Source organism: Monoraphidium neglectum (genome assembly GCF_000611645.1).
Source record: "Monoraphidium neglectum strain SAG 48.87 unplaced genomic scaffold scaffold00006, whole genome shotgun sequence".
Classification (NCBI taxonomy): Eukaryota; Viridiplantae; Chlorophyta; class Chlorophyceae; order Sphaeropleales; family Selenastraceae; genus Monoraphidium; species Monoraphidium neglectum.
In genome coordinates, this window is record NW_014013620.1 from 60525 (window position 1) to 82931 (window position 22407).

The following is a 22407-nucleotide window of genomic DNA, read 5'->3' on the forward strand; positions in this document are numbered from 1 at the left end:
CCGCCGTACCCTGCCCCCGTGCTGCTCGCCACCCTCCGCGCACCCCGCCCTGGCCCCGACCGTCCTAGCCGCACAGGCGCGCCCTGCATCCCTGGGCGCCGCGCGCCCCTGGGGCCGCATGGCCGCTCCCCTGAGCCCAGCGCCCCTCCCCCCCCCCCGGGCCCGGCCCTGCGCCCCCCGGACCTCACCTTGAGGTCGGGCTTGATGCGCGTGTAGCCGCCGTTGCGGTCGCCGAAGCGGTCCCCAACGCCGCTGAACAGCGACGCCACCAGCTCCTTGTCGTAGACAAAGGCCAGCGCCTTTTTAAGTGAGGGATCGCAGGCGACATGGGGGAAAGCGAATCAGGGCGGCGTTGGGCGACGGCGGCTGCGTGTCTCCAAGCGGTACAGGCGCGGGCAATCATCGGCCCAGGGCCGCGCTGCTGCTGCGCGCCCGCTGCCACGCCATGCCAGTGTGACTCGCGAGGGGCGATGCCGCAGGGCGTCCCCTGGCGCGGCCGCTGCGGGCGCACCTGCCGCCGCGCGTGGAGGCTGCCGTCCTTGGCCAGGGTGATCATCTTATCCACGTACTTGCGGATGACCTTGGCCTTGATCTGAGGGCGTGGCGCGGTCGCGTGAGGGTGTGCGATGTGGGTAGGGGCCGCGAGTGAGCGTCAACGCGGCCGCGCGAGAGGAAGCTGGGGCGGGCCGTGCGCTGCGGGGCAGCAGCGAGCGCTGGCGCGCCGCGCGGCGGCCGCCACCAGCCAAAGCTGCGACGTGCTGCCCCCTGTGCAGCAGCCAGAGACTGTAGCACCGCTGATGCCAGGGGCGTGCCACCGCTGGACAGCGTAGCAGTGGCGCGCCGCAAAGCACCCCCAATAGTGACCGCACATCAACACCTCTGTTGCCGTCACCCCTCACAGGCAATCCCTGACAGGAAGATTGAACAGTATGCTGGCGCATTGGACCTGCCCTGCTGGTGTGCGCCTGCCATGGACTGCTGGCCACACTTGAGGATGCAGCGTGCGCGCTGCAAGCTGCGCCTAGAGCCGCCGGCATTGCCCAGCGGGGTCCAATGGCTAATGGGCGGTGCCCAAGGATATCAATCGATACCATATGTCCTATTGTGGCGGAACGGCGTCAATGGGCCGCCCCGCACCTTGGTAGTCCGGATTTGGCCGTTCCTGATGACCTCTGTGACAAGCCCGCGGATGAGCGCCTTCCGCTGGTCGGCAGGGCGACCAAGGTGCTTGACGCGATTGCCGTGGCGCATCATGGTCGCCTTGGCGCCATTGTCCGGGGCAGCGAGCACGCCCGCCCCCTCTGCAGCAGCAAGGTGCGACAGGGCGTTGGCCAAGTCGCCGAGCTTGCCAATACAATCTCATATATACACTTTTATCGACGCGCACCTGCCCGACGCTGCTGCAGTGTGGCGCCCGAGAGCACCGTGGACGCCACATACGGACGAGGTGCTGCTGCCCTGGCAGTGCGCGCAGGCGCGAAGGCCTGGTGCCTAGTGAGCGTCAGCATGGTGAGCAGCCGTCTGAAACAATAGGACTGGGCTGGGGTGGGCCGAACTTGGAATGTGGTCAGCAGTGGCGGTGGGAGGCAGAGGGGCAGTGCACGGCTGTGTTTTGTTGATATTTTATAGGGGCGTTCTCGACACGTCATGCAGCATGCGAGGCAACATCCATGGCATTGAGTATAGCACAGGCACCATGGCCTAGGGTGGTTATCCTTGTCGCCATCAAGTTGGGAATCAGCTGCTGTACCAGTCTTGCAGGTGCGCAAAGCTTGTTGGCCCAGCAGCCCAAAAGAGTGACATATGCTCATCGTCTGGTTTGCGCATTCCCACCCCCATGCCGCCGCTCCCGTCAAGAAGCTGATCGCTTGCCTGTACACTGCGAGTGTTCGCCTTGATCCAAAAATTGCCACAAGTGCAAAGCCACCATTTTTGGCCTGCCCGCTACATTTGGGACGGGAGGACAACATGGCAGTAGAACGTCATGCCAGATTACAGATTATTCCAATTTGTTCAGTACAGGTAGCATCCAAATGCTGCGCACACGCAGAATATACTCTCCTGCACCGTCGTCAAAGCGATGATTGGGAGATGTGGCAGTTGGTTGCTGAAAGGTCTGGTTGTTATCGGGCCATGCACATGTGTGACGAGGGCGCAAGAGCACGCGCTGTGCCAGCAGGACCCTGTTGCCCTGCTGCTCGGCTTTTGAACGCAACCCAGCCGTGCAATGCTCACATTCGAGAATGACTCCTGCGCCCAGCCGTCCGCCTGCTGGTCCCAAAAGCAGCGTGCTGACACGCGGCAGCCCTCGCCCCGCTGCTCGCCTACTACAACCTGCACCACCAGCTTGTAACGCCGTGCCCAGGGTTCCCCTGGGCGCGAAGAATGCAAGCAGGGGTGCAGCCGCCCGGCTGCATCAAAATCGCGCGCAGAGAGCGTAATGTGCAGCCGCACATCTTCGCATCCCCAAATTTTCGGTGGTATGATCGCTGGCGTTCGTAGAACCGCTACTACCCACAGCTGCGTTGCAAGACAGAGGCAATGTGCCAGCTGGATGCAGACCAGCTCGCACCCAGGCGCCCGTCCGTTGCGGCATGCCCGAGGCAGTGCGCCAGCTCACCTTTGAGGCGACGCTTGACCTCGTCCGCGATTTCGCGCGACCAGGCTGATGCGCTGTCCGGCTGGTACGTAGCGCCGCCCAGCTTGGCCCGCAGCACCTCGCCGATGACAGTCTTGGCCCGTACCACCTTGAACCTGAAAAATCGCAGATGGGCGCGCTGGACCCTTGTGTGGAATTAAGGTATGATCGACCTGCCTGGGGGCGGGGTTCGATAGTCTCACATGCCGCCGACTCTGCAGTGCCTCGCTCAATCTGCGTTGCAGCCGGCACACAGCCTCGCTCGCCTGTCTTCGTATGGCGGGGCGCACGGCGGCAGCGGACCCTCTGCAAACAGCGGGTGTACTGTGCCGGCCTCTGGTGCCACCGAGACCATGGCTTCAACGTTGCAGCGGGCGAGTGCGGTCAACGTTGTGCTGGTGATCTGAGGCTCTGAACAGTTTCAGGAGAGATCACACTGCACCAAAACAGTGATGTGTCTGCGATAGTGCATATCAGTTCGTAGCGGGGGCTTGCCAAGCAACAAATGATCTACGTGTTTAGACGACTGCCTGTTGATTAGCCTATCCGAAGAGAATACCGGGGCTGTTATGTAAGATGTTGAGCGATGCCTGAAGCAGACTGATGCCTTTGATGCTGCTGCCCAATTGTTGTAGGGCACCCTGCCACCTCAGCTCCCATGCCGTACAATAGTGATTGAGCGCCTTGGCCAAGGCGCTGTGAGCCGTGCGCAGGCTTGCATGTGTGTTTGCAGTCGTCTGGATCCCCCTGAAGCACCGTCTGCAAGAAGCAACTGCCCATCGTGGTAGCGTCAAGGGCGCGGGGTCGCGTGAACAAGCTCGTTTGGTCTCGGCCTTGGGGTGTGTGGCTCACCACGCACACCCCTCTCCTTAACCCACCCCGGCGCCGCTTGCAGCGTGACTTTAGTCGCGCAAGGCGTCAGCTTAGTCTCTCTCTCTCTCTCTCTGCCTCTCTCTCTGTGTGTGTTTGCAGCCTGGAGTGACAGCTTGCGCCCAAATGCCCTTGGGTTCCGGGCCGACAAGGGTTGGCGTCACTGCCGTGCGCCCTCCGGAAAGGAAAGGGCCCCATCAACCAGCCCAAATTTAGGCTGCAAGCCATAATATCAAGGATAACAAGGTGGTTCCTGCATGGGCGCTTGGTATTTTACACGCTCAAGTACGTCGTTCTGGGGCACACGTACATCAGACGCCCTGCGTGAATGTACGCACGCACTGCAGCCGTAAAGCTGTCTGGACAAGGGTTGCTGCACTTTAAATGTGTGGCTTGGTGGCAAACATAGCGCAGCGGCTTTGTGATTCTGGCGGGTCAAACTGATTTGACTGCAACTTGTGCGCGACCATGTACGGTACGGGACACCCTCGCATGACCCCAGGCGACAACAATGCGTTCGGCCGCGGCGTCCCAGAAACGGGGATATGAATGCAGCACCAAGCCGTCACAGCCTCACAGCTGATGAGACTGCCCCGTTGGCTGTTCGATGTACGATTGTCGTTGTGAGGTCAGCAACCGGGGGCGACGTTGGTCGGTGTGGTTGATGGAGTCAGGGGCCAGCAGGCAAGGAAGGTATTTTGTAAGGACTTCAGCTCGCCAACGGCTAAGAGGCGATTCCTTTCGAAACCTCTAACGCGACAGCAAATCCTGGTCACACTCAGGTTCGTTGTCACATTTGCAACGGGGCCGCTTGTTCGGAGGCGAACACATCGCTGAAGTTCGAGTTATATGAAGAAGAGATGATCGGCGCGTGACGGAGTGTCCTTTAGGGGGTTCCGCCGATGGATTGGCTTTGGGTCTGGGCGGACTGTTTGGGCACACACACTCGCTCGTAACCCGGATTTTGCGAGCCCCCAGTGTGTTGAACGCCCGGTGTCGCTGGTTTGATGTATCGTATTGGCCAGCGTCGTACGTTTGTCCACCCACGCGCACTTTTCCATGCTCACATTTCACCCAACTCCGAGCCTGCGAGGGTATCAGAGTCGGCTGCAGGGCTTGTAGGCGACCACTCGCACGCAGTGATAGGACTAGGAACACTAAACGACCTACTAGCAGTCCCCGAAACGCGGGCAGCGCCTTGGTGAGGGGGCTGGCCGGTGGGGCAGACCACCGAGGCAGCTGTGTTGCAGCCAGCGTGCTGCCTGCTCCCTAAGTCTACCACATGTGCGCGCTGCAATTAAATCGATGTGAATATTTTTTCTTGGTTGATACTGCCGCATCGGCCACTGGGACTTGTCGTGAGTCATGTGCTTCATTCGGCCTGACCAATCAAGTCCCTTGTCCTCGGCACACCCTTCTTGTAGGCGATAGTCGTCATGCTTGCGTGCCCGGTGCACTTGCCGGGTCCTGCAGGCGGGCTGGCAGCACGCGGGTGCGCTGTGCGTGCTCCAGGCCCTGTCGATTCGAATTCTGTCGACGCCGCGCTGATGGTTGAGGAGCTACCATCTGGCACATGGGCGATTGTCAACAGGGTGCCTATGAAGGATGTTGCCGAGCGGGTGCGAAGCTTTCCGCCTGGGCAAGGGCACTATGTCATCGCGTGGGGCCGGGTGTCAAGCAAGTGCGCCGATTGTGCCCACCACATTACTCATGTATGCGCGGGTGCCTGCACCATGCAGCCTCGCAACATGTGAATTCGACTTTATGTTCCGCTGAGCACCAAAGAGATAAATCCCTCGCTCGCCCAACTGATTAGGCACCCCTGTACACCTTTGCGGATCGGGGAGCCGCCGAGCGCGTGCTGAGCGCGCTGCGGGCAGCGCACAAGTGGCCGCTGCCGCTGCAGCAGCCGCAGCAGGTGCAGCAGGTGCAGCAGCAGCAACAGGTGCAGCATCAGCAGGTGAAGGTGCAGCTGCAGCTGCGGTACATGCAAAACCAGGAGCAGCAGACACAAAAGCAGCAGCAGCAGCAGCAGCAGCAGCAGCAGCAGCAGCAGCAGCAGCAGCAGCAGCAGCAGCAGCAGCAGCAGCAAATGCAGCCGCCGCGTCCCCTGGCGCCCACGGTGTCGCCAGCGCTGGCGCGCGTCTCCACCTCAGGGGGCAAGGACGAGGCCGCAGCTGACAAGCCAAGCACGCCCTCCTCAGAGACGGACACCGCCGACGTCGCGCCTGCCCTGCTGCTGCGCCGCCCCGCGGCCTCTGCTCCCGGCGGCCCCGCCGCCGAGTCGGCCGCGGATGAGTCCCGGCGCGTCAAGGCGGAGCTGACGAGGCGGCTGGTCGCGCTGGCGCGCGAGAAGCAGCACGGCGGGGGCGCGGTGTCATCCAAGCTGGAGACCCTGGTGGCACAGGGCAACCCCGTGGCGCGCACTGTCGCGCGGCTGCTGCAGAGCGCCCCGACCGGCACTCCGGCCTCATCGTCAGGCACTCCCGTGCAGCAGTTCACACTTGTGCCGCCTGCGGGGGCACCTCCAGTGGCACCTGTGGTGGCGCCCACGCCCAGCGGGTTGGTTGGCGTTGGCAGGGGCTCAAGCTGTGGCGCGGAGAGTGGCTCGGCCTCTCAACGCCAGGCACCAGACGGGGATGAGCTCGCAGCCGTGCCCATTCAAGAGCGGCAGAAGCAGCTGCAGCAGCCGCAAGCCGATCAGCGGGCATACCAGGGGCAGCAGGCGCAGCAGCACGTGGTGGGTGACAGCCCGGTGGAGGCGCTCAGGCAGAGAGGTTTGCTGCGCAAGGTGCTGCAGGTGCTGCAGCAGGCTGCACTGCGGAAGCAGGCGCTCCAGCTGCAGCAGCATCCTGAGGCAGGTGCACTGGCGGCTGCAGCAGCATGCAGCGCGGCACACAGGCAGGAGGTTTTGGCACACGCGCAGCAGCAGCAGCAGCAGCAGCAGCGAACGCAGGTGCGGGAGGCCCCGCCCAATCAGGGTCATTTGCACCAGAGCCAGATGGATGCGCGGCTTTCGTCGCTGCTGCGGGAAGCATCGCAGCCCGGCCTGCTGGGTGCCCGCGGCGCCGCCGACCGCGCACAGCAGCAGGTGCACCCAAGCGAAGCGCAGCGGCTCACGCAGGCCGCGGCGTCAGCGGCAAGCGACGAGCACCCGGTCTGCGTTTTGAATCTGAGGTCAGCCCGCTCGCTGGTGGATGCTGTCAGGCGAAGGGAGCTCTTCCTCGAGCAGCGGCAGCAGCAGCAGCAGCAGCAGCAGCAGCAGCAGCAGCAGCAGCAGCAGCAGCATCGAGCATCGCAGCGCCAGCTGCCGCAATTGGAGGCATTGGCGCATGGCCAGCCGCAGCAGCATGCTGGGGCAGCAGCGGCGGCTCAGCAGCTGTTGCTGCAACACATCTTCAACATCACAAAGCCCCAAGAGCAGCGGCAACAGCAGCAGCAGCGGCAGCAGCAGCAGCAGCAGCAGCAGCAGCAACAGGAGCCTTCACAGGAAAATGCACAGTTGCAGCATTTGCAGCAGCTGCTGCGCGCGCTCCAACAGGCGCGTGCTGCGCGCGCAGCCGCAGCAGAGCCCAGGCCCGCTCCTGGCAGCTTGCACCCAGTGCATCCCAGTGGCTCCACGTCTGCGCAGCCTGGCGCATCCGCAGCGATGCCACTCCACGCAATGTTCGCCGCGGCGCAGTGCCTGGGTGTAAAGCTGCCCGGAACTCGCTGCGGCGACTTGGACGTGCTGCACCGCACGCGCAAGCGCGCGGCCGGAAAGCGCAGGCGGCCGGACCAGGCTCGGCTGGAGCGTGCGCTTAGGGAGGCGGGCATCTTTGGCCTTGCTGCCGCCGCGCGGCAAGAGCAGGCCCGGCGCGAGGAGGCGGCGGCCGTCGAGATCGAGGCGCTGCGTGCGGCGCTGGCGCAGCGGTTCGCGGCAGCGGGCGGCGGCGCGCTGCCCGCAGACTTTATCGCCGCCCTCGCGCGCGCGGCGACCGCGGCGGCCGACGCGCGGCGCCGCAAACGCGAGGAGCACCCGGCGGCGAGGGCTGCGGCGCGGCGGCAGCGGCGCGAGGGGGGCGCCAAGCGCGGTGCCAGCGACAGCGGCAGCGAGGGCCACGCGGACGCGCCGCCCAAGAGCCGCCGGAAGTGCACCCATCCGACGCGCAACCTGTGAGGCGCCCGGCCTCTGGTGGCGGCCTGCCTCGGCACATATCAGGCTGCATGGCGCAGCGCGGCCTCTCTCTTACCACTTCTTTAAGCCTGCTTTTCCAGGCCTCGCTGCGGGGGGTGTGCGGCTTACTGATACTGCGCTGGGTGCCATCCCCATGGGGCGGGCCCCAAGCAGGTGCTGCGGCCGCCCGCCCTCACGGGCCGGCGAGACGGCCGGACGCGCCCGTGCTTCAGCGCTGCGTGACGCCGCGCGGCGCCTGCACGCGGAATGTGTTGCAGCAATTGCTGGGGTGTGGCCACAGAGTGCAGTGGGGTTGTATGTGGCAGAATGAGACGGTCTGCACTCTGGCCGCCTGGCTCCTTGCTTGGCCAGGCTGGGCCAAGCAAGCACGCACTGATTGATGCACGATAGCGGGCCAATGCCACCACACCAGCACTCAATTTGTGCTTGTCACCGCTGCAAGACATGCTTTGATTCGCGGCTGGAGGCCGCCAGGGCGGGGGTGGCGACGGAGGGGGGGCAGCTGGCAGTGCGGGCACATGACAGTGATGACACTGCAACTTGAGTTGGGCCGGCGTCCCGGTGGGAGGCATCCTCTGTACATAACTTTTTTTGGCACATCAAGTGTCTTGAGCCCCAGCGCACAGGGTGTGAATACACGCCCCTCAGCACGCTCTTGTGTAGCAATATGTTGCCGACGCGGCTTTATGGCCGGCCGCTGCGTCGCTGGGTGGTTGCGCGCTGGCCCGGGCTGTGGCGCTGGCCCCTTGTGTGTTCGGATGCGTTGCACGCGTCTTGGTTTTGGCGCTACCCCCTGAACAATTTTACAAGCAACATCCTTGGGCATGTTCGATTCATATTTGTTGTTCCTGCATACTTTGAGACGCTCGATGCCGCGCCGCCACCTTCCGCTGCTGGCGGCGGGTACACGCCCAGGATCGTGCTGCCGCGGGCGCCGCTGCCTGCGGCTTTGCTTCGAAAACAGCAAAGCAGCCCCACTTTCGCGCAGCCTGTTGTGTGCCCCATCAGTCAACTTTTCAGCATGCGCCCAGACCGGTACTCCGTGTGCGCCACAGACCTTGACTCATGCCACCCTCAGATTGGCAGCATTATTTACTTATCTGCACTGCGTGCGCTGACAGCAGCCCCAGCCGGACGGCGGCTTTTTACACGTGGTTGCCGCTTGGCTCTGGTGCTTATGAGTCAGAAGCACGGGTCCTGCGTGTGTCGCTTGTATGCGTTGGATTTGATGTTTGTGTAGCGACTTGCACACATTGCAGCTGCGTGTGTTCGCAGCCTGTGCCCTCGTGAGCCTTCTGATGTTTGACCTTACCGCGTCTAGTTGATACCTGTCAACGGCGCCCCCCTGTTGGGTGTGTGCCCAAATCATTGAAGGATGGCAACAATCAAAACGCTGCTGCACCTTCAAACGTATTGAATGCTCCCCTGCGTCAGGCCTTGAGAGGTCCCAGGCCAGCCTTTGTTTTGCCATGCCACTGGCGAGCTAGGCATCCCAGGCTCTCTAGACAACCCCCTAGCAACTCGCGTGAGGGAGGAGCACACGTGGCTGGGGTCAAACACGGGGCGTGGGGGCTGTAGGTGCGCTGGAGCACTACTGTGCGCGCAGGGTTTTGTGGGGCCCCTGGACTCAAATTGCGGGGCATCAGCGTACCCAGCTGCGTCGGACGGGCCACGGAGTCCCCTACAAACGACGAGCAGACTTGACCCTTCGCCTTGCTGTGTGATTCATCCGGAAACCTTGCTGTGGTGAGTGGGGGTGACCAGCGCGGGGCTGCGCCCCAATGAGAGCATCACGAGGGTTTACAGGTGGCGCCACGCCCTGCGAGCCCCACATGGCTGCCATGGTCGGCACAGCTGACCTCAGGAGGGCCCCGCTAAGGCCCTGCATCACGGCAAGGTGAGCAGTGGCGCCGCAGCACTCGCCGCCCGCCCGCCGGCTCTCTGCAGCCACCGATGACGATGCATCAGCGCCGCGCCCTCGTCCTTGAGCGGTGACACATCCACGCTGGCATGACTAGCACGTAAATCATGCACTGCAGCACCAGCGGGGCCACGCACTTGTCGCTGTAGGGGCAGTGCGCTCTCCCCCAGGCCGGGCTCAGCGCAGTCAGTGCGGTGCCGATGTCGTGGCTGCCCGCGGCAGTTTGCAGGGGCCATCTATAGAGGGGGATTGCTGCTTGATTCCTTTGATTGCTGTGCAACAGTGAACACTGGCTGCGTACATACGGTACACGCGGGCCAGATCTACAACGGTACAGTGCCGTAGTGCCACAGCGTGATCAATTTTGTTTCAAGGTTGCTTCGATGTTTGTTACTGCTACAGAAGCACAAACTGTATCGCACTTACTGGAGATCGTCAGCACTTTTTGCAGCGTTTGACCGAATGAAACGAGCGCGTGACAATACAGCAGCACAAAACAGTCGTCCGAAAAGCCGTGTAGTAACACCCTGAACGCTGTGCCTCCTGGCATGCGCATGCGCTCCGCTGCTGTGCGCGGCGCCCCTTGTGCAAACACACAATTCGCACATATATCCACCCCACTGGCGGGTACGTACACGCCATGGCAGAGCAGCTGGAGGAGGCGCTGCGCGAGCGCGCCCTGCAGGTCATGACACAGCACCAAGCAGGTGCGGCAGAACTCTGCACACGTGCGCGCAACGGCGCCATCGCTTGTGTTTAGTTGTGTAGAAACCGGCGGTTTTCAACAACCCTTTGCCATCAAGCGCCAAACGGCGCTGCTCAAGTGCACAGAGGGGTTGTCAAAAGTCGCACTGCGAATCCACCACGGCACACGTCACCAGGAATCCGTACAGCAGAGGAGGCCCTGGAGAGGGCCTTGTCAGAGCTGGCCAAGCTGCGGGCCCGCGAGGAGCGGCGGCTGGCGGAGCGGCTGCAGCGGCTGCGGGAGCGCCACGAGCAGCAGCGGCAGCAGCTGGCGCGCGAGTACGAGCAGCAGGTGCTGCGCATGTGGAGGTGGGGCGGGGCCTTGATGCGAATGCCCTGCATGGAAAGAGCGCTCTCTAGCGCATTGACCTGAGGACATGACCTGCAACCCTCTATGTCACAATGCGGGCACAGCATTACACTTCTGACGGCACTCTTGCTGCAGGTGGCTGAGCTGGACAAGCGGTCGCAAGCATCGGCAGAACAGGCGGAGGCCGAGTGCGCCAGGGCCATCTCGGCCGCGGCGGAGGTTCTGGGCCAGCGTCTGGGCGCCTCAGCAGCGCCAAGCAGCGCGGCGGGGCCCTCGGTCGAACGAGGGCAGCAGCATCTGGCAATAGGTCGGCGCTCGCTGCACCGGCATTCTTCAAGGTGGGACACCTGTGATTGCCCGTCAATGTACTTGCATGTTGCGCATTCGAGCTGGCGTTTTACACGCAACCGTGCATCCAACGGCATTCGGCCGCATCCCTCCATGGCATAAATTAGGGGCACCGCCACCCGCGGCTCAGGGATGGTGAGCGCCCCGAGAATCACGCTCGCCAGCAGCAGCGGCAGCGGGTCGTCCGATGGCGGCGACGGCCCGGGCGATGGCGAAGGCGGCGCCCCTGCGTGGCACAGGCGGCAGCCGTCGCTGCAGGGGTGCGACCACCAGGCTCTGCTGCGACAGCAGGTGCTGCAGAACGCAAGGGGCCCGCCCAGCGGCAGCATTTTTGCTGCCGGCAGCAATTCATCAACTCCGCGACGACGGTTGGAAGCAGCGTTTGCAGCGGCCGTTGTCGAGCGCGGGCAGCGTGTTGCGACGACTGACGCACATGGCGCAGGGAACAGCAATGGGGTCAAGGATAAGGGGCGCAAGGAAGGTGCGTCCATTGGGCGCAGCCCGTCCGGGTGGGGGGCGGCAGGCTCATACCCGCGTTTCCGCGGCAACGTCAGAGCTCCCACCAGCAGCCGGGGAGACGGCGGCAGTGGCAGCAGCGTGAGGCGTACATACACAGATTTGATGGCCACAGCAAGCGGCCGGTGGTTGGCAGATGGTGGGCGTGCAGGCCACTTGCTGAGCGGCGACAGCGATTGACGTCACACGGTGAGCAGCAAGCTGTGCACGTGGGACAATCGCCACGCATGGGGCAGCAGGGATGTGGGGTGGTGCGCAAGGCAAGCTGTAAGGTTGGCGCAGGCTGGCTATAATCTCATGTGTTTGTGACCGCATTTCTGGCAGATCAGCATTCACAATGCCGGCAGTGCTTCACTAGGGGACCACACATGGGGATCAGTAAATCGGTGGGTCGACTGGACGGGTGACTTGGTGACGCAGCGAGAAGCAACGGGCAGCCGGGTGCGCATGGCCCCAGAGTTGGCGTTACGATGCATGTGACAATGAACGATACACGCCGGATTGTCTGCTTTGCTGGCCGTGTGGTGTGTTGCTCAAAGTGGAAGTGAAGCCAGTACTATGATCTCGCAGATTAAGAAGTACTGAACAATCACGACATGCAAATAAAGATGACATGAGTGCGATGGCAGCACGCATACTGCTGGCCCTCACGCTGGGGCTGCAGACTGTGGCATTCGCCATCGACAAGCTGCCTCCGGAGTCCTGTGCAGCAAGCAACGCAGGGATTTGCAACGGCACGTGCCGCAATGAGACGGAGGCGGCGCTGCGGCAGCTGCAAAGCTTCCTCAGAGCGAACAGTAGCAAGGTGGGTGGGCATGACGGTGTGAACTCGAGGTGGTCGGCTGCCTCGCGATGGTCTGGGGCAGGTGCATTGGCCCAGGCCTGTTGTGAACGGCTCATCAGGGTCTGACAGTGCTGCCGGCACAGGTGGCTGTGAATGGATGAATCGAAGCGCAGCAGCGCGAACTGTCGTCACCAGCCCTGTCACCCTTCACCACGACAGCAGGCCAACAAACATGGGGGGGGGGATCGAAGAAGCAGCGCTCAAAAGCCTGCAATTCGGCAGGAGCTGCACATTGCTTGTCACAGTTCTGCAGCTGTACACTGCCAGAAAGCTTGACACACGACCCCATACCCAGCACTGCGCCCGCAATCTGCGATGGCGCCCTGTGCATGCCGTCGCAATGCTGAAACCGCAGCTGGCCTTCGAGAGCGGCGCCACATGCGTTGACCCATTGACCAACGCCACGGCGCCAAGCTACTGCTGCAGCCGCCGCGCCGTGCGGTGCTGTTGCTTCGGCTGCCGCGTAGCGTGCGACAAGTGCCCTTATCGGTGCGGAGCACCGGCTTGAGTGGGGGGGCGGCAGGCGGCAGGCGTGCGGCCGTGTTTGAGCCGGCGGACGGCGCTCGCGGCTGGAATCCGCACTGTGATGACGCCTGTGGAAGCCGCGCGGCCTAATTGCTGAGATCACTGCCGAGATCGCTTTCGGCGACACAAGCAAAACGTTCAGTGCTTGGCTGGCGCCTCTTGATGCGAGTGGATCCTGCGGGCAACCTCCTGCAATCACCGGGCTGTCCCTTCTCCCACATCCTGAAACAGGCATGCCGTGGTGTCGCTGTCGCTGCGCAACCAGCGCATGTCGGTGCCCCTGTCAGAGGTGATGCCGCACGTGCGCGCACTGGCGCGGTGGGGGCTGCGCAGTCTGAATCTGGAGGGCAACCACCTGTCTGGTGACCTGGCGCCGCTGGCGGCGGCGGTCGAGGACCTGACTCATCTGACGTCACTCAGCCTCGGGGACAACCGTGAGCGACACATGACTGCTGCCGGGCGCGGGCGGCACGTATTGTCGCGCGTGTGCGCAGGGCGTTGCAGCACAGGGGGCAAACCACAGGGTCTTGCAGCGACATAGCATTGCCTCCACCTGGCACTGACGCTGCATCAGGGGCGGTGCGATTCGACACAGCGCCACTTGCACCAACGCGGCGCCGTGCCGCACTCGAGGTCCCGCCCACGGCCGCACGCCCCGCCGTGCGCCCGCTCCAACCCCTCCGCCCCGGCCCCCGCAGTCCTCACGGGCACCATCCCGGCTGCCCTGGGTGACCTCCGCCTGCTGGAGCACCTGGCCCTCGACGCCAACGCGCTGGGCGGCAGCGTGCCGCCGCAGCTGTGCGGGGCGGGCAGCGCGCTCAAGGACGTCTCGCTGAGAGGCAACCGGCTTGTGGGGCGCCTGGCGTTTGAGGGGTGCCCCAACCTGATCAACCTGGACGTGCAGGCGAGTGTGATGAAGTCTGTGAGGGAGTGGCTTTTGGGGGGAGAGAGAGGGTTGCGAACGAGCCCGAGGTGGGGGGGGGGGGGAGTGCGGCACGAGGCCTGCTGCTCGCATGGGGCAGAGCCAAGGTAGGGGGGCTGATTGGGGCCGGGGGTGTGACAGGGTGTGTTGGCATGGCAAAAGAGAGGGGGGCCGCCGCGCCTTTTGGCGTGGCGCGGCAGCGTGAGGGCCGAGGGCGTGGTAAGTTGGCTTGCGCGGGCTGTGCCCGCCAGCGGGCAGCGCCGACGGTACCGGCGGGCAGCCGCCGTCGCGCCGCCCTGCAGCCCCCAGCCGGCCGCACCCTGCTAGGGGCGCCGCCCAAGCACCCACCTCTGCCAAACCCCAACCGAGCACCCTTGCCGGACGCCGCTCTGCCAACTCATTCCCCTTGCGCCGTCCCTGATTGCCCCCAGACCCTCAAACAAACACCCCACGTTGCAGAAGCAGCAACCACACCCGCCCCGCACGCTCCTCCACCCCATCACCCTGCATGTCCAGTCACTCACTCCACTTTCAAGGGCTCTCCCTCTCCCTTCCCCCCCCTTGCAGGAGAATGACCTGTCGGGCCCCGTCCCTGCGTCATGGCGCTGGACCATGCTGCACACCCTGCGCGTCGGCAACAACAGCTTTGACACCATCCCCGACGCCTTCTACCTGATGCCGTCCATGGGGCTGCTGGACTCCATGATCAACAGGCGCGCGCGCGCGCTTGCGTGTGTGTGTGTGTGTGTGTGTGTGTGTGTGTGTGTGTGTGTGTGTGTGTGTGCGCGCAAGTGTGTTCAAGTTTGTGCTTGCGCGCGCGCTTGTGAGGCGACGCCCTGAGGATACCGACCGCCCCATCCAAGATTCAGCCTCCTGCTGTCCTGAGTGTCCCCCCAGAAGACCGCACCTGCCAGACCCCTTTGCCGCCCAGAGGCTGACTGACGCCCTGCCTGTCGACATGATTCGCCCACATCGCCCTCGCCTGATGCCCCACCCCACATTCCATCCAAACTCGCCCCTCCCCTCCACCTCGGCCCCACCCCCCAGGCTGGCCGGCACCCTGTCAGAGGACATCCAGGACCTGGCCCTGCTGACTAATGTCTACCTGGAGGCCAACGCGCTGACGGGGACGCTGCCAGAGGGCCTCTTCCATCTCAAGCGCCTGTCATACGGTGCGGGGGTGCGGGGCTGCGTTGGAGAGGCCGACGGCTAGGGGTCTCTGCCACGCGGGGTGCGTGGACTGGCCGGGCGGAGGGATGGACTGGCCCAGGTATGAGGGGACAGAGTGAAAGTGGCGTGTGTGTATGTCTTGAGAAAATACGGGAAATTCTGTGTCCGTGCGAAATGGGGTCGCCCTGCAAGGCTGGCCAGTGATGGGCGCTTTGCGCTGGTGATGCAGCCAGCGCGGTGGTGATGGTTGGCATGAGCGAGCACGCGCTCCAGGCCGACGGCACGCCTGCGCCTGCCTCTGTGCAAGCCTGCCAGCGTCCGTACAATCGCAGCATCCCCACTGCAGCATCCCCACACACTCCACACACACTTCGCGCACACATGACACGAGTGTGCCTTGCTGTGCGCTCGCCAAACCCCAACCACCCAAAACAGTGTATGTCGGCTTCAATCAGTTTACGGGCACGCTGCCCGCCAACGTCGGGTGAGTGCATGGGTGCGCAGACGCGCCAAACCCCAAGCCAAGGGCTTTACTGTGCCTCTTCCCAGCGACATAGTACTGCAATCTTGACGTGTGCCGCGCGCCTGCTGGCCTGCTGCTCTTGAAGCCTTGCTAGGTGCATCAGGTCCGTTTGCGGCCGTCAGTCGCCGCCCCGCCCCGCCCCCCCGCGCCTTCCCCCCTTGGACATGCGCAGCCTTGCCGTCTGCGCCGCTCTGCATCGCGCACGGCATTTTCAGCAGACCACATCAGCATAAGTGTGGCTTCATCGTCACCTTGCAAACGTATGAGTACTGATTTCTCTCGCACCCCGCTCGCCTGCCTGCCTGCCTGCGGCGCCCCACCAGGAACTGCACCGGGCTGATGGCGCTGAGCCTCCGCGGCAACGCCGACATAATGGGCGCGATACCAGAGTCGACTGGCAACCTCAAGTACCTCATGATCTTCGACGTGGGCGATCACGTGATCTCGATCTGCAATGCGACCTCGTGATCTCAAATCACTTTGGTGCAGCATGCGAGCTCCAGATCACCGGCTGCTGTTGACACCGATATGCACCTATGTTCTCATGCCCCCTTGCTGAGCCGCGCGCCCTTGCCCTCTGCTGCCTGCCACCCACCCCTCACCCAAAACAACAGCCCCCACCACCTCACACCCATGGTCGTTTGCAGCACGGCTGGACCCCTCCAGCTCTTGTCCGTCTCCCCCGGACGAATAACCCCCCTCCATACGCCCTCCTCCCTGCTCATGTCCCCCTCACACATTCTGGACTCCCCGCGCAGAACGTCGGCACCCGCATGCACGGCTGCACCATCGACGGCCTCGACGCCCCCGGCCACAGCGGCTGCCTGCCGCGCTTCACGGAGTTCACCGACTTCCTCACGCCCCCGCTGGACGCCCTGGCCACGCGCGGCGCGGACGTGCTGGTTCCGCGGCAGACCACGCTCAGGCGAGAAAAGATCTCTGGCCTCAGCTGCGGCTGCTGGTTCCGGAGGGGTCCGGGGCTGCGTTGCGTCTGAGACCGTATGAAGCGTGCTCTCCCTTGGCGCGCCCCCGCCATGCGTCACGAGCGCAGCGGATCACTCACTAGGCGGTGAGCCGAGGTGGCCCCTGCTCGGCCTGGCGCCGTCGCGGCGCTCCCTGCCCCTCGCTTCGCCCCACGACGCCGCCGTCCCAGGCACACCGGCGTTTGCCAGTGAACAGCACGCTTGCGCCTCGCTCGGCCCCTCGATGCTGGCCCCGTCCTCCCGCAACGAGCAGGTGCTTCACCATCCGCACCAACACGCGCGACGAGTACGGGCGGTACATGCCGGTCAACACCAGCTGGCAGATCCCGCCCTCCTACTACCGCTACAGGGGCTGCCAGTGCCCAGACGTGAGAGCGCAATCTCGTCCCCTCGCAAAACCCGCTTTGCTCCCGCCGCACCAGCACACATTTTGGTCCTTTGTTTTTTTTGGGGGGGGGGGCGGGAAGGGGGCGGGATGGGGATTGAAAACTGCTTTGGGGCATGAAGATTCAGCCCTGCTTTGTGGCCTGTGGCTGCCTTTGGCCTGCGGCTCGACTGGGGGCCCTCCGCAGCACCCAAGTGTGGCGACTATGGGGGCTGCGTCGGTGCACGCCCTGGCCCTCGCGCAGAGCATCCCTTTGCAAGCCCAATCTCACAACCTCTGCTGCACAAACGGCCCACCCTGAACCCCAACCTCCAGCCCCAGCCTGAAACACAGCCCAGTCTCGACCCACCCCCCCACTGCGCACTCAAACACCCAAATCGCCCAGGGCTACCGCGCCACCTGGTTTGGGGACCCCGAGTCCCCTGAGATGGGCTGCGAGAACAGGCGCAGCCTGGCCTTGGCGCTGGCCCTCGCCCTCGTGGGGGTGCTGCTCTTCGCCCTGCTGGTCTGGGGCTGGGTCAAGTGAGTGCCTCCGCCACATCAGGGCCGCATGTCAGGGCCCTGATGCCCCGCAGCGGCCCGCTCTGCGCCTGCTTCTCGTGCCCTCCATCAAATGGCCCTGAGGGCCGCTCTTTGACGGCAAGCCCTGAGCCACCCCGCGGCCGATCTTGGCTGAAACTGATCGACGGCTGGTGCACACGCGACCTTCCCCACCCCCCATGTCTCCTAACCCCAACCTGAATGCATATCAACCTCATGGCAAGCCCCCTTTTTGAAACCCCCTGTGCTGCCCGCCAAACAACCACCCCCTCCCCCGCGTCCAAGGTTCCTGGCCATGGGTGGCTTCTACGCGCTGCGCCGCTACAAGGACACGATGCAGCGGCGCATGCAGGGCATGAAGAAGGAGGGGGAGGTGGCCGTGGTGGTCACGGACATCGAGGGCTACTCCAGTGGGTGGCGCCGGCTGACGGGCCTCACAGGCTGACCCCGGCACGTTTGTGTGTGTGTGTGTGTGTGTGTGTGTGTATGTGTGTGCGTGTGTGCGTGCGCGTGCGTGCGTGTGTGTATTGTTGTGTGTGAATGTGTGTGTGTGTGTGTGTGTGTGTGTGTGTGTGAGTGTGTGTTTTTGAGTCGCTGTGCGTGTCTTGATGTCTCTGTTCGTGTAGTTGTGTGTCCCACTTCAAGGTGCAGCGGATGCACCCCTGAACCCGCCATCACCCTCACCCTGCCCCCGGTCCACCCGACCACCTCATCCCCACCTCGACTAACCCACCCCATCCCATGTGCCCCCCCTCCATCAACCAAACCCAGACCTGATGAAGGAGTGCCCCGAGGCCATGTCACATGCACTGCAGCAGCACAACCAGGTGAGAGGGCCTTGATCCTGAGGGTACTCATGATGAATACTGAAGCACTTGTGTGAAGCCGCACCTCCGCGCCAAGTGTCGTACGGTCTCAACACGCGTCACATACGCGCCTTTGGCCCGTCAGAGGCGCGCACCTTTCTTTTGTGTGACTGACCCCGTGATGTTGCTGTGACATCATCTCAGGTCATCCGCAAGGCCAAGTGGACCAACTGCGGCCATACGGCAGAGCAGGTGCGAACCTTGATGTGTGTTTTGTACCTGCAAGTTTCAGCAAGTAGTCCTCAAGACTGCGCTGGCAGCTGCGGCCGCAGACGCCCCATCGCTGTATTCCCATGTCATCCTCTGCAATGCGTTGGCCTGCCTTGCGCCCCTTTTTGAACCCCGTCCTCTCGGCCTCCCCGTCCCCTGCCGCCCCGCGTCATCCCCCCAGGAGGGTGACGCGTTCTTGATCGTGTTCCATGACGCGATGAACGCGGTCTGCTTCTGCCTGCAGGTGGGTGCTGGGTGCCAAGGGTTTCAGAGTCTGTGCTGGGGGAGGGCGTTCGGGTGGGGGAGTAAAGGATGAAACCTGTCCTCGGCGGCAGATGGGGCTCGGGCCCACAGAGGGGAACCCGGCCTCTTGCCAGGCGCCCTGCCTCCCCCCGCCTGCCTAGCTGGCCATGAATGCATATACGTTGTCATGCAGGGACCGCATACAGGCTGGGGTTGGGGCCCTGCCGCTGCCCGGGCGCCCCACATCGCCAGCACCCCTCTCTCCCCCCTTTTGCTCGCGTTCCTTGGGCGGGCAGCTATTCAATCCCCTCAAGGGAATTGGCCAGCTTGACCCGTTTGCCTCCCTGTGAACGAGCAGCTTCCCCACTTTCCCTCCCTGGGGCCAGTCAGCACGCGCAGCCCAGAAGCAAGACGTCTGGGATTTGAGGGTCCCGACATGCACCCCCGGCACATGCATGCAAAAAAGCATGCACGCACACATGCAGACAAAATGCACACACATCATTTGCCCACGGGCCCGCAGGCGCAGCAAGCGCTGATTCGCGTCGAGTGGCCGCAGGAGCTGGTGGGCGGTGGCGGGGGCTCCCTGGCCCAGCCGCGCAGCACCAGCCGCAGCCGGCTGCTGTCGCTGCTGGCGGTCGGCAAGAGGGCCCTGTCCGGCAAGGAGGTGGGTGGTGTGGTGCCCTGTAGTGAGCCTCGTAAACAGGGGACGGGGCCGGGAGGGTGCCTGGTCTGGGTTGTATGGGGCGAGGGCGGGCCACACACATAAAGAAGAAGGCAGGGTCGTCCGGGAAGGGCGGGAAGAGGGCGCGGCCATGTCTCTTCTCCTTGCACTTGCCCCCAGGAGTGATACCCCAAAGGCTCACGCATGCGGGCGGCTGCGCACCAGTCCCAACAGCCATGACGTTTCGGGCGTTGAGCATCTCGCCCCTCGCGAACCCGGGCTTCTGACTCACCTTGCGCGTGAACAAGCACGAATTTCTCTGGACTGGGGCCCACACGCATGCATACACTTGTATTCCCGCTTACACATGCAGTCGCGCACACGCGCCTGGCTGACACACATGTGCACGTGCACGCGGCACACATGCACACGCACGCGCACACACACACACACACACACACACACACACACACACGCACACACATGTATCGCCACTCTTTCCCTCCCCCCACCACCCTCAGGACATCCCGCCCATCAACGCCTCCCGCCGCGCCCTGGCCAGCTGGTCAGACCCCACCCCGCCCACCCAGCAGCGCGCCCCCTCCTGGCGTAACCTGCTGCGCCGCGGCAGCGACCGCCACAGCGGCGGGTTCATCGGGCCGAGCAGCATTGGCAGCAGCGCGGGCGGCGGCGGGCTGGGCACGGCGATCTCAGGGGAGCTCTCGAATTTGGGCAGCGGCGACTGGCACGCGCCCGGCGCGGCGGCGGCGGCGCTCTCGCCAGGGGCGGGCTCCAGCGACGGCGGCGAAGCCCCGGGCTGCGGCAGCCCGGCGCTGCCTCGCAGCGCCAGCGGCGGCGGAGGTGACAGCGGCGCGGCGACAGGCTTGTTGCGGCGCAGCAGCGGGGGGCAGGAGATCCCGGGGTTGAGGGGGCTGCTGGGGTCGCCGCCTGCTGTGACGGGACCTGGGCCGGCGCCGGACAGCGGCAGGAGCAGTCAGGACGGCGGTGCCGGCGCGCATCTGCACCGCGCCCACAGCGGCAGTGGCGGCGGCGGCGCCGTCCGGGGCCACGCCGCCGGGCTGGCGATGGGCGGCACTGGCGCGGGGGCGGCGGCGGCGGCGGGGCCGTATGGCGTCGGCGCGTTGAGCGAGGACGCCACTCTGTTCAAGGGGCTGCGCGTGAGGATGGGCGTTGCCACTGGGCAGCTGGCCGCCGGGCAGGTGCGCAGGCTGGCGCAATCGACTGTTTTGCGTGATGCATTGTGCAACTATGCAGCAGCGCTACCCATTTGTGCTTGTTTTTCTGAACACCCGCGATTGCGGGCTGTGCAGGCCGCCCACGGGCTGTGTGGGTTTGTGGGCATGGAGCTGCGCTGGCCCCCAGTTCCACCCACAATTCGCAGTATATTTGCCCCCCCTTCAACCGCACGCCGCTCACAACGGCCACCTGTCCCCACCGCCGTCAACCCCACCCATCCGCTGTTACCTGATTTTCGACCATCTCCCGCCCCACTTGATCCTACACCAACCAACCTTCATTGCCCCGTGCTCACTGCCGCCACCCTCACCCCAACCCCCAACCTCAATCCACCTCTATCCAACACGACCCACCAATCCCACCCCCCATCCAACCCCACTCAATGCCAACCCCAGGATCTCAAAGCTACAGAGGTCTGGCAGGCGGCCAAGACAGTCAGCGACGCAGGCAGCGGGGGACAGGTGCGGCGTGAATTGCGGACATGCACACGGCTTGAGCTAGCGTGGGCGGCTGCCGGCGGCTGCGGTTTTCATCCTGCAGGGCATCGCGGGTCCATTAACTCGCCAATTGGCTGTGGCAATGATCCCTCGCTTGTTTTTTGATTTTGTTCCCATAGCCAACCCCAGCCAACCCCGTTCCCAAGCTTCGGTCTGGCAGCAACCTCCGGCCAAACTGCATCTTTGAAGACGCACGCACACACGCACGTCGCCCACCACCTCTCCCTCCTTAGATCCTGATGTGCCGCGCCACGTTTGACCGGGTCAAAGAGCGCCTGCAGGAGCTGGGGGCCGTTGACCACGCGGGCCTCAACCTGGCTGACCTCAGCTTCAGGGCCAAGGCCGGCTGGCTGGCCTGGCTCGCACCCGGCAGGTGAGCGGGCACGCGTCCTGCGCAGCCGGCCTGCCCTTTGCTGCTTTGACTGCTTGGGCCTTCACGGATGCCTGAGTGTGTGTGTGTGTGTGTTTGTGTGCCATCCTGTTAGTGGTTGAGCGTGTGAATTGCTACGGTATGTCTCCACAAAGTACATGAGTACCGTTGTACATCCAACAACCTTTCGTCACCCTGTTTGGCGATGATTGCGCAGGTCCAAGAGGGTCGGCGCCCCAGAGGCGCTGGTCCTTGACATGGGCACCTACCGCCCCGCACACACCCCAGGCGGCAGCACCCCCATCCAGGACCCCGCCACCCCGCCGCCGCCGGCCGCCCACGCCGGCGCCGCGGGCCTGGCCGGCCTGGGCGCGGGCGCGGGCGCGGCGCTGGGGGCGCAGAACAGGGCGCCCGCGCAGGCGTCGCCGTTTTCGGCTGGCGGCGGCGACGAGGGTGCGCCGCAGCCGCCCGTGCTGCGCAAGCTGTCCTCCAGCAACTGGCGGGGCCGGGGGCCCGCGGACGGCGGCAAGGGGGGCGGCGTGGGGGAGGCGCCGCAGGCGCTCCATTTGCTACAGGTGAGGCCCTGCCGCGGCGGATTTATTTGATTGACCGAGCCCTGACAAACCCGTGTCCACAGTGAAGCCCTACTTTCGGCCAGCCTCAGCAGCTGCGGCCACACGGGGCAGCCGCAGCCAGAGACGCGCGGGCGCACGGGACCCCAAGACGTCCTTGTTTCGTTGCGTCTAGCGCCCGGCGCCCACCCTGGCAGCCAACCGCCCGCACAGCATCGCCGCCCGCGCGTTGCGCGCTCGCCCTGACGGCCGGCTGCCTGCCTACTTGGATGTATGAAGTGCGCCACCAAGCCCCACCTCTCAACCCGCCGC

At 64.4% G+C, this 22407-nt stretch overlaps 4 protein-coding genes across 4 annotated transcripts; 3 read left to right on the plus strand and 1 right to left on the minus strand.

The window, feature by feature from the left end:
* Positions 1 to 64: 64 nt before the first annotated feature.
* MNEG_0089 (50S ribosomal protein L17) lies at positions 65 to 1508 on the minus strand (the record flags this gene model as incomplete). The annotated part of the gene is made up of 5 exons (XM_014051438.1): positions 65 to 91; positions 189 to 299; positions 512 to 592; positions 1138 to 1301; positions 1388 to 1508. The coding sequence occupies 5 exons, from the start codon at positions 1506 to 1508 to the stop codon at positions 65 to 67; spliced, it is 504 nt and encodes a 167-aa protein (XP_013906892.1).
* Positions 1509 to 5106: 3598 nt separating this feature from the next.
* MNEG_0090 (hypothetical protein) lies at positions 5107 to 7667 on the plus strand (the record flags this gene model as incomplete). The annotated part of the gene is made up of 3 exons (XM_014051439.1): positions 5107 to 5127; positions 5325 to 6248; positions 7191 to 7667. The coding sequence occupies 3 exons, from the start codon at positions 5107 to 5109 to the stop codon at positions 7665 to 7667; spliced, it is 1422 nt and encodes a 473-aa protein (XP_013906893.1).
* A 2579-nt stretch (positions 7668 to 10246) lies between these two features.
* Positions 10247 to 11704, plus strand: MNEG_0091 (hypothetical protein; the record flags this gene model as incomplete). Its single annotated transcript, XM_014051440.1, has 4 exons — positions 10247 to 10313; positions 10488 to 10642; positions 10796 to 10967; positions 11139 to 11704. 4 exons carry the CDS (start codon positions 10247 to 10249, stop codon positions 11702 to 11704), a joined length of 960 nt encoding a protein of 319 aa, XP_013906894.1.
* A 442-nt stretch (positions 11705 to 12146) lies between these two features.
* On the plus strand, positions 12147 to 22128 carry MNEG_0092 (hypothetical protein; the record flags this gene model as incomplete). Its single annotated transcript, XM_014051441.1, has 20 exons — positions 12147 to 12329; positions 12724 to 12809; positions 13125 to 13327; positions 13592 to 13815; positions 14383 to 14546; positions 14863 to 14987; positions 15421 to 15469; positions 15832 to 15934; positions 16267 to 16469; positions 16745 to 16859; positions 17262 to 17398; positions 17702 to 17826; positions 18188 to 18243; positions 18427 to 18474; positions 18674 to 18736; positions 19259 to 19402; positions 19921 to 20619; positions 21052 to 21117; positions 21387 to 21526; positions 21741 to 22128. The coding sequence occupies 20 exons, from the start codon at positions 12147 to 12149 to the stop codon at positions 22126 to 22128; spliced, it is 3321 nt and encodes a 1106-aa protein (XP_013906895.1).
* Between the last annotated feature and the right edge of the window lie 279 nt (positions 22129 to 22407).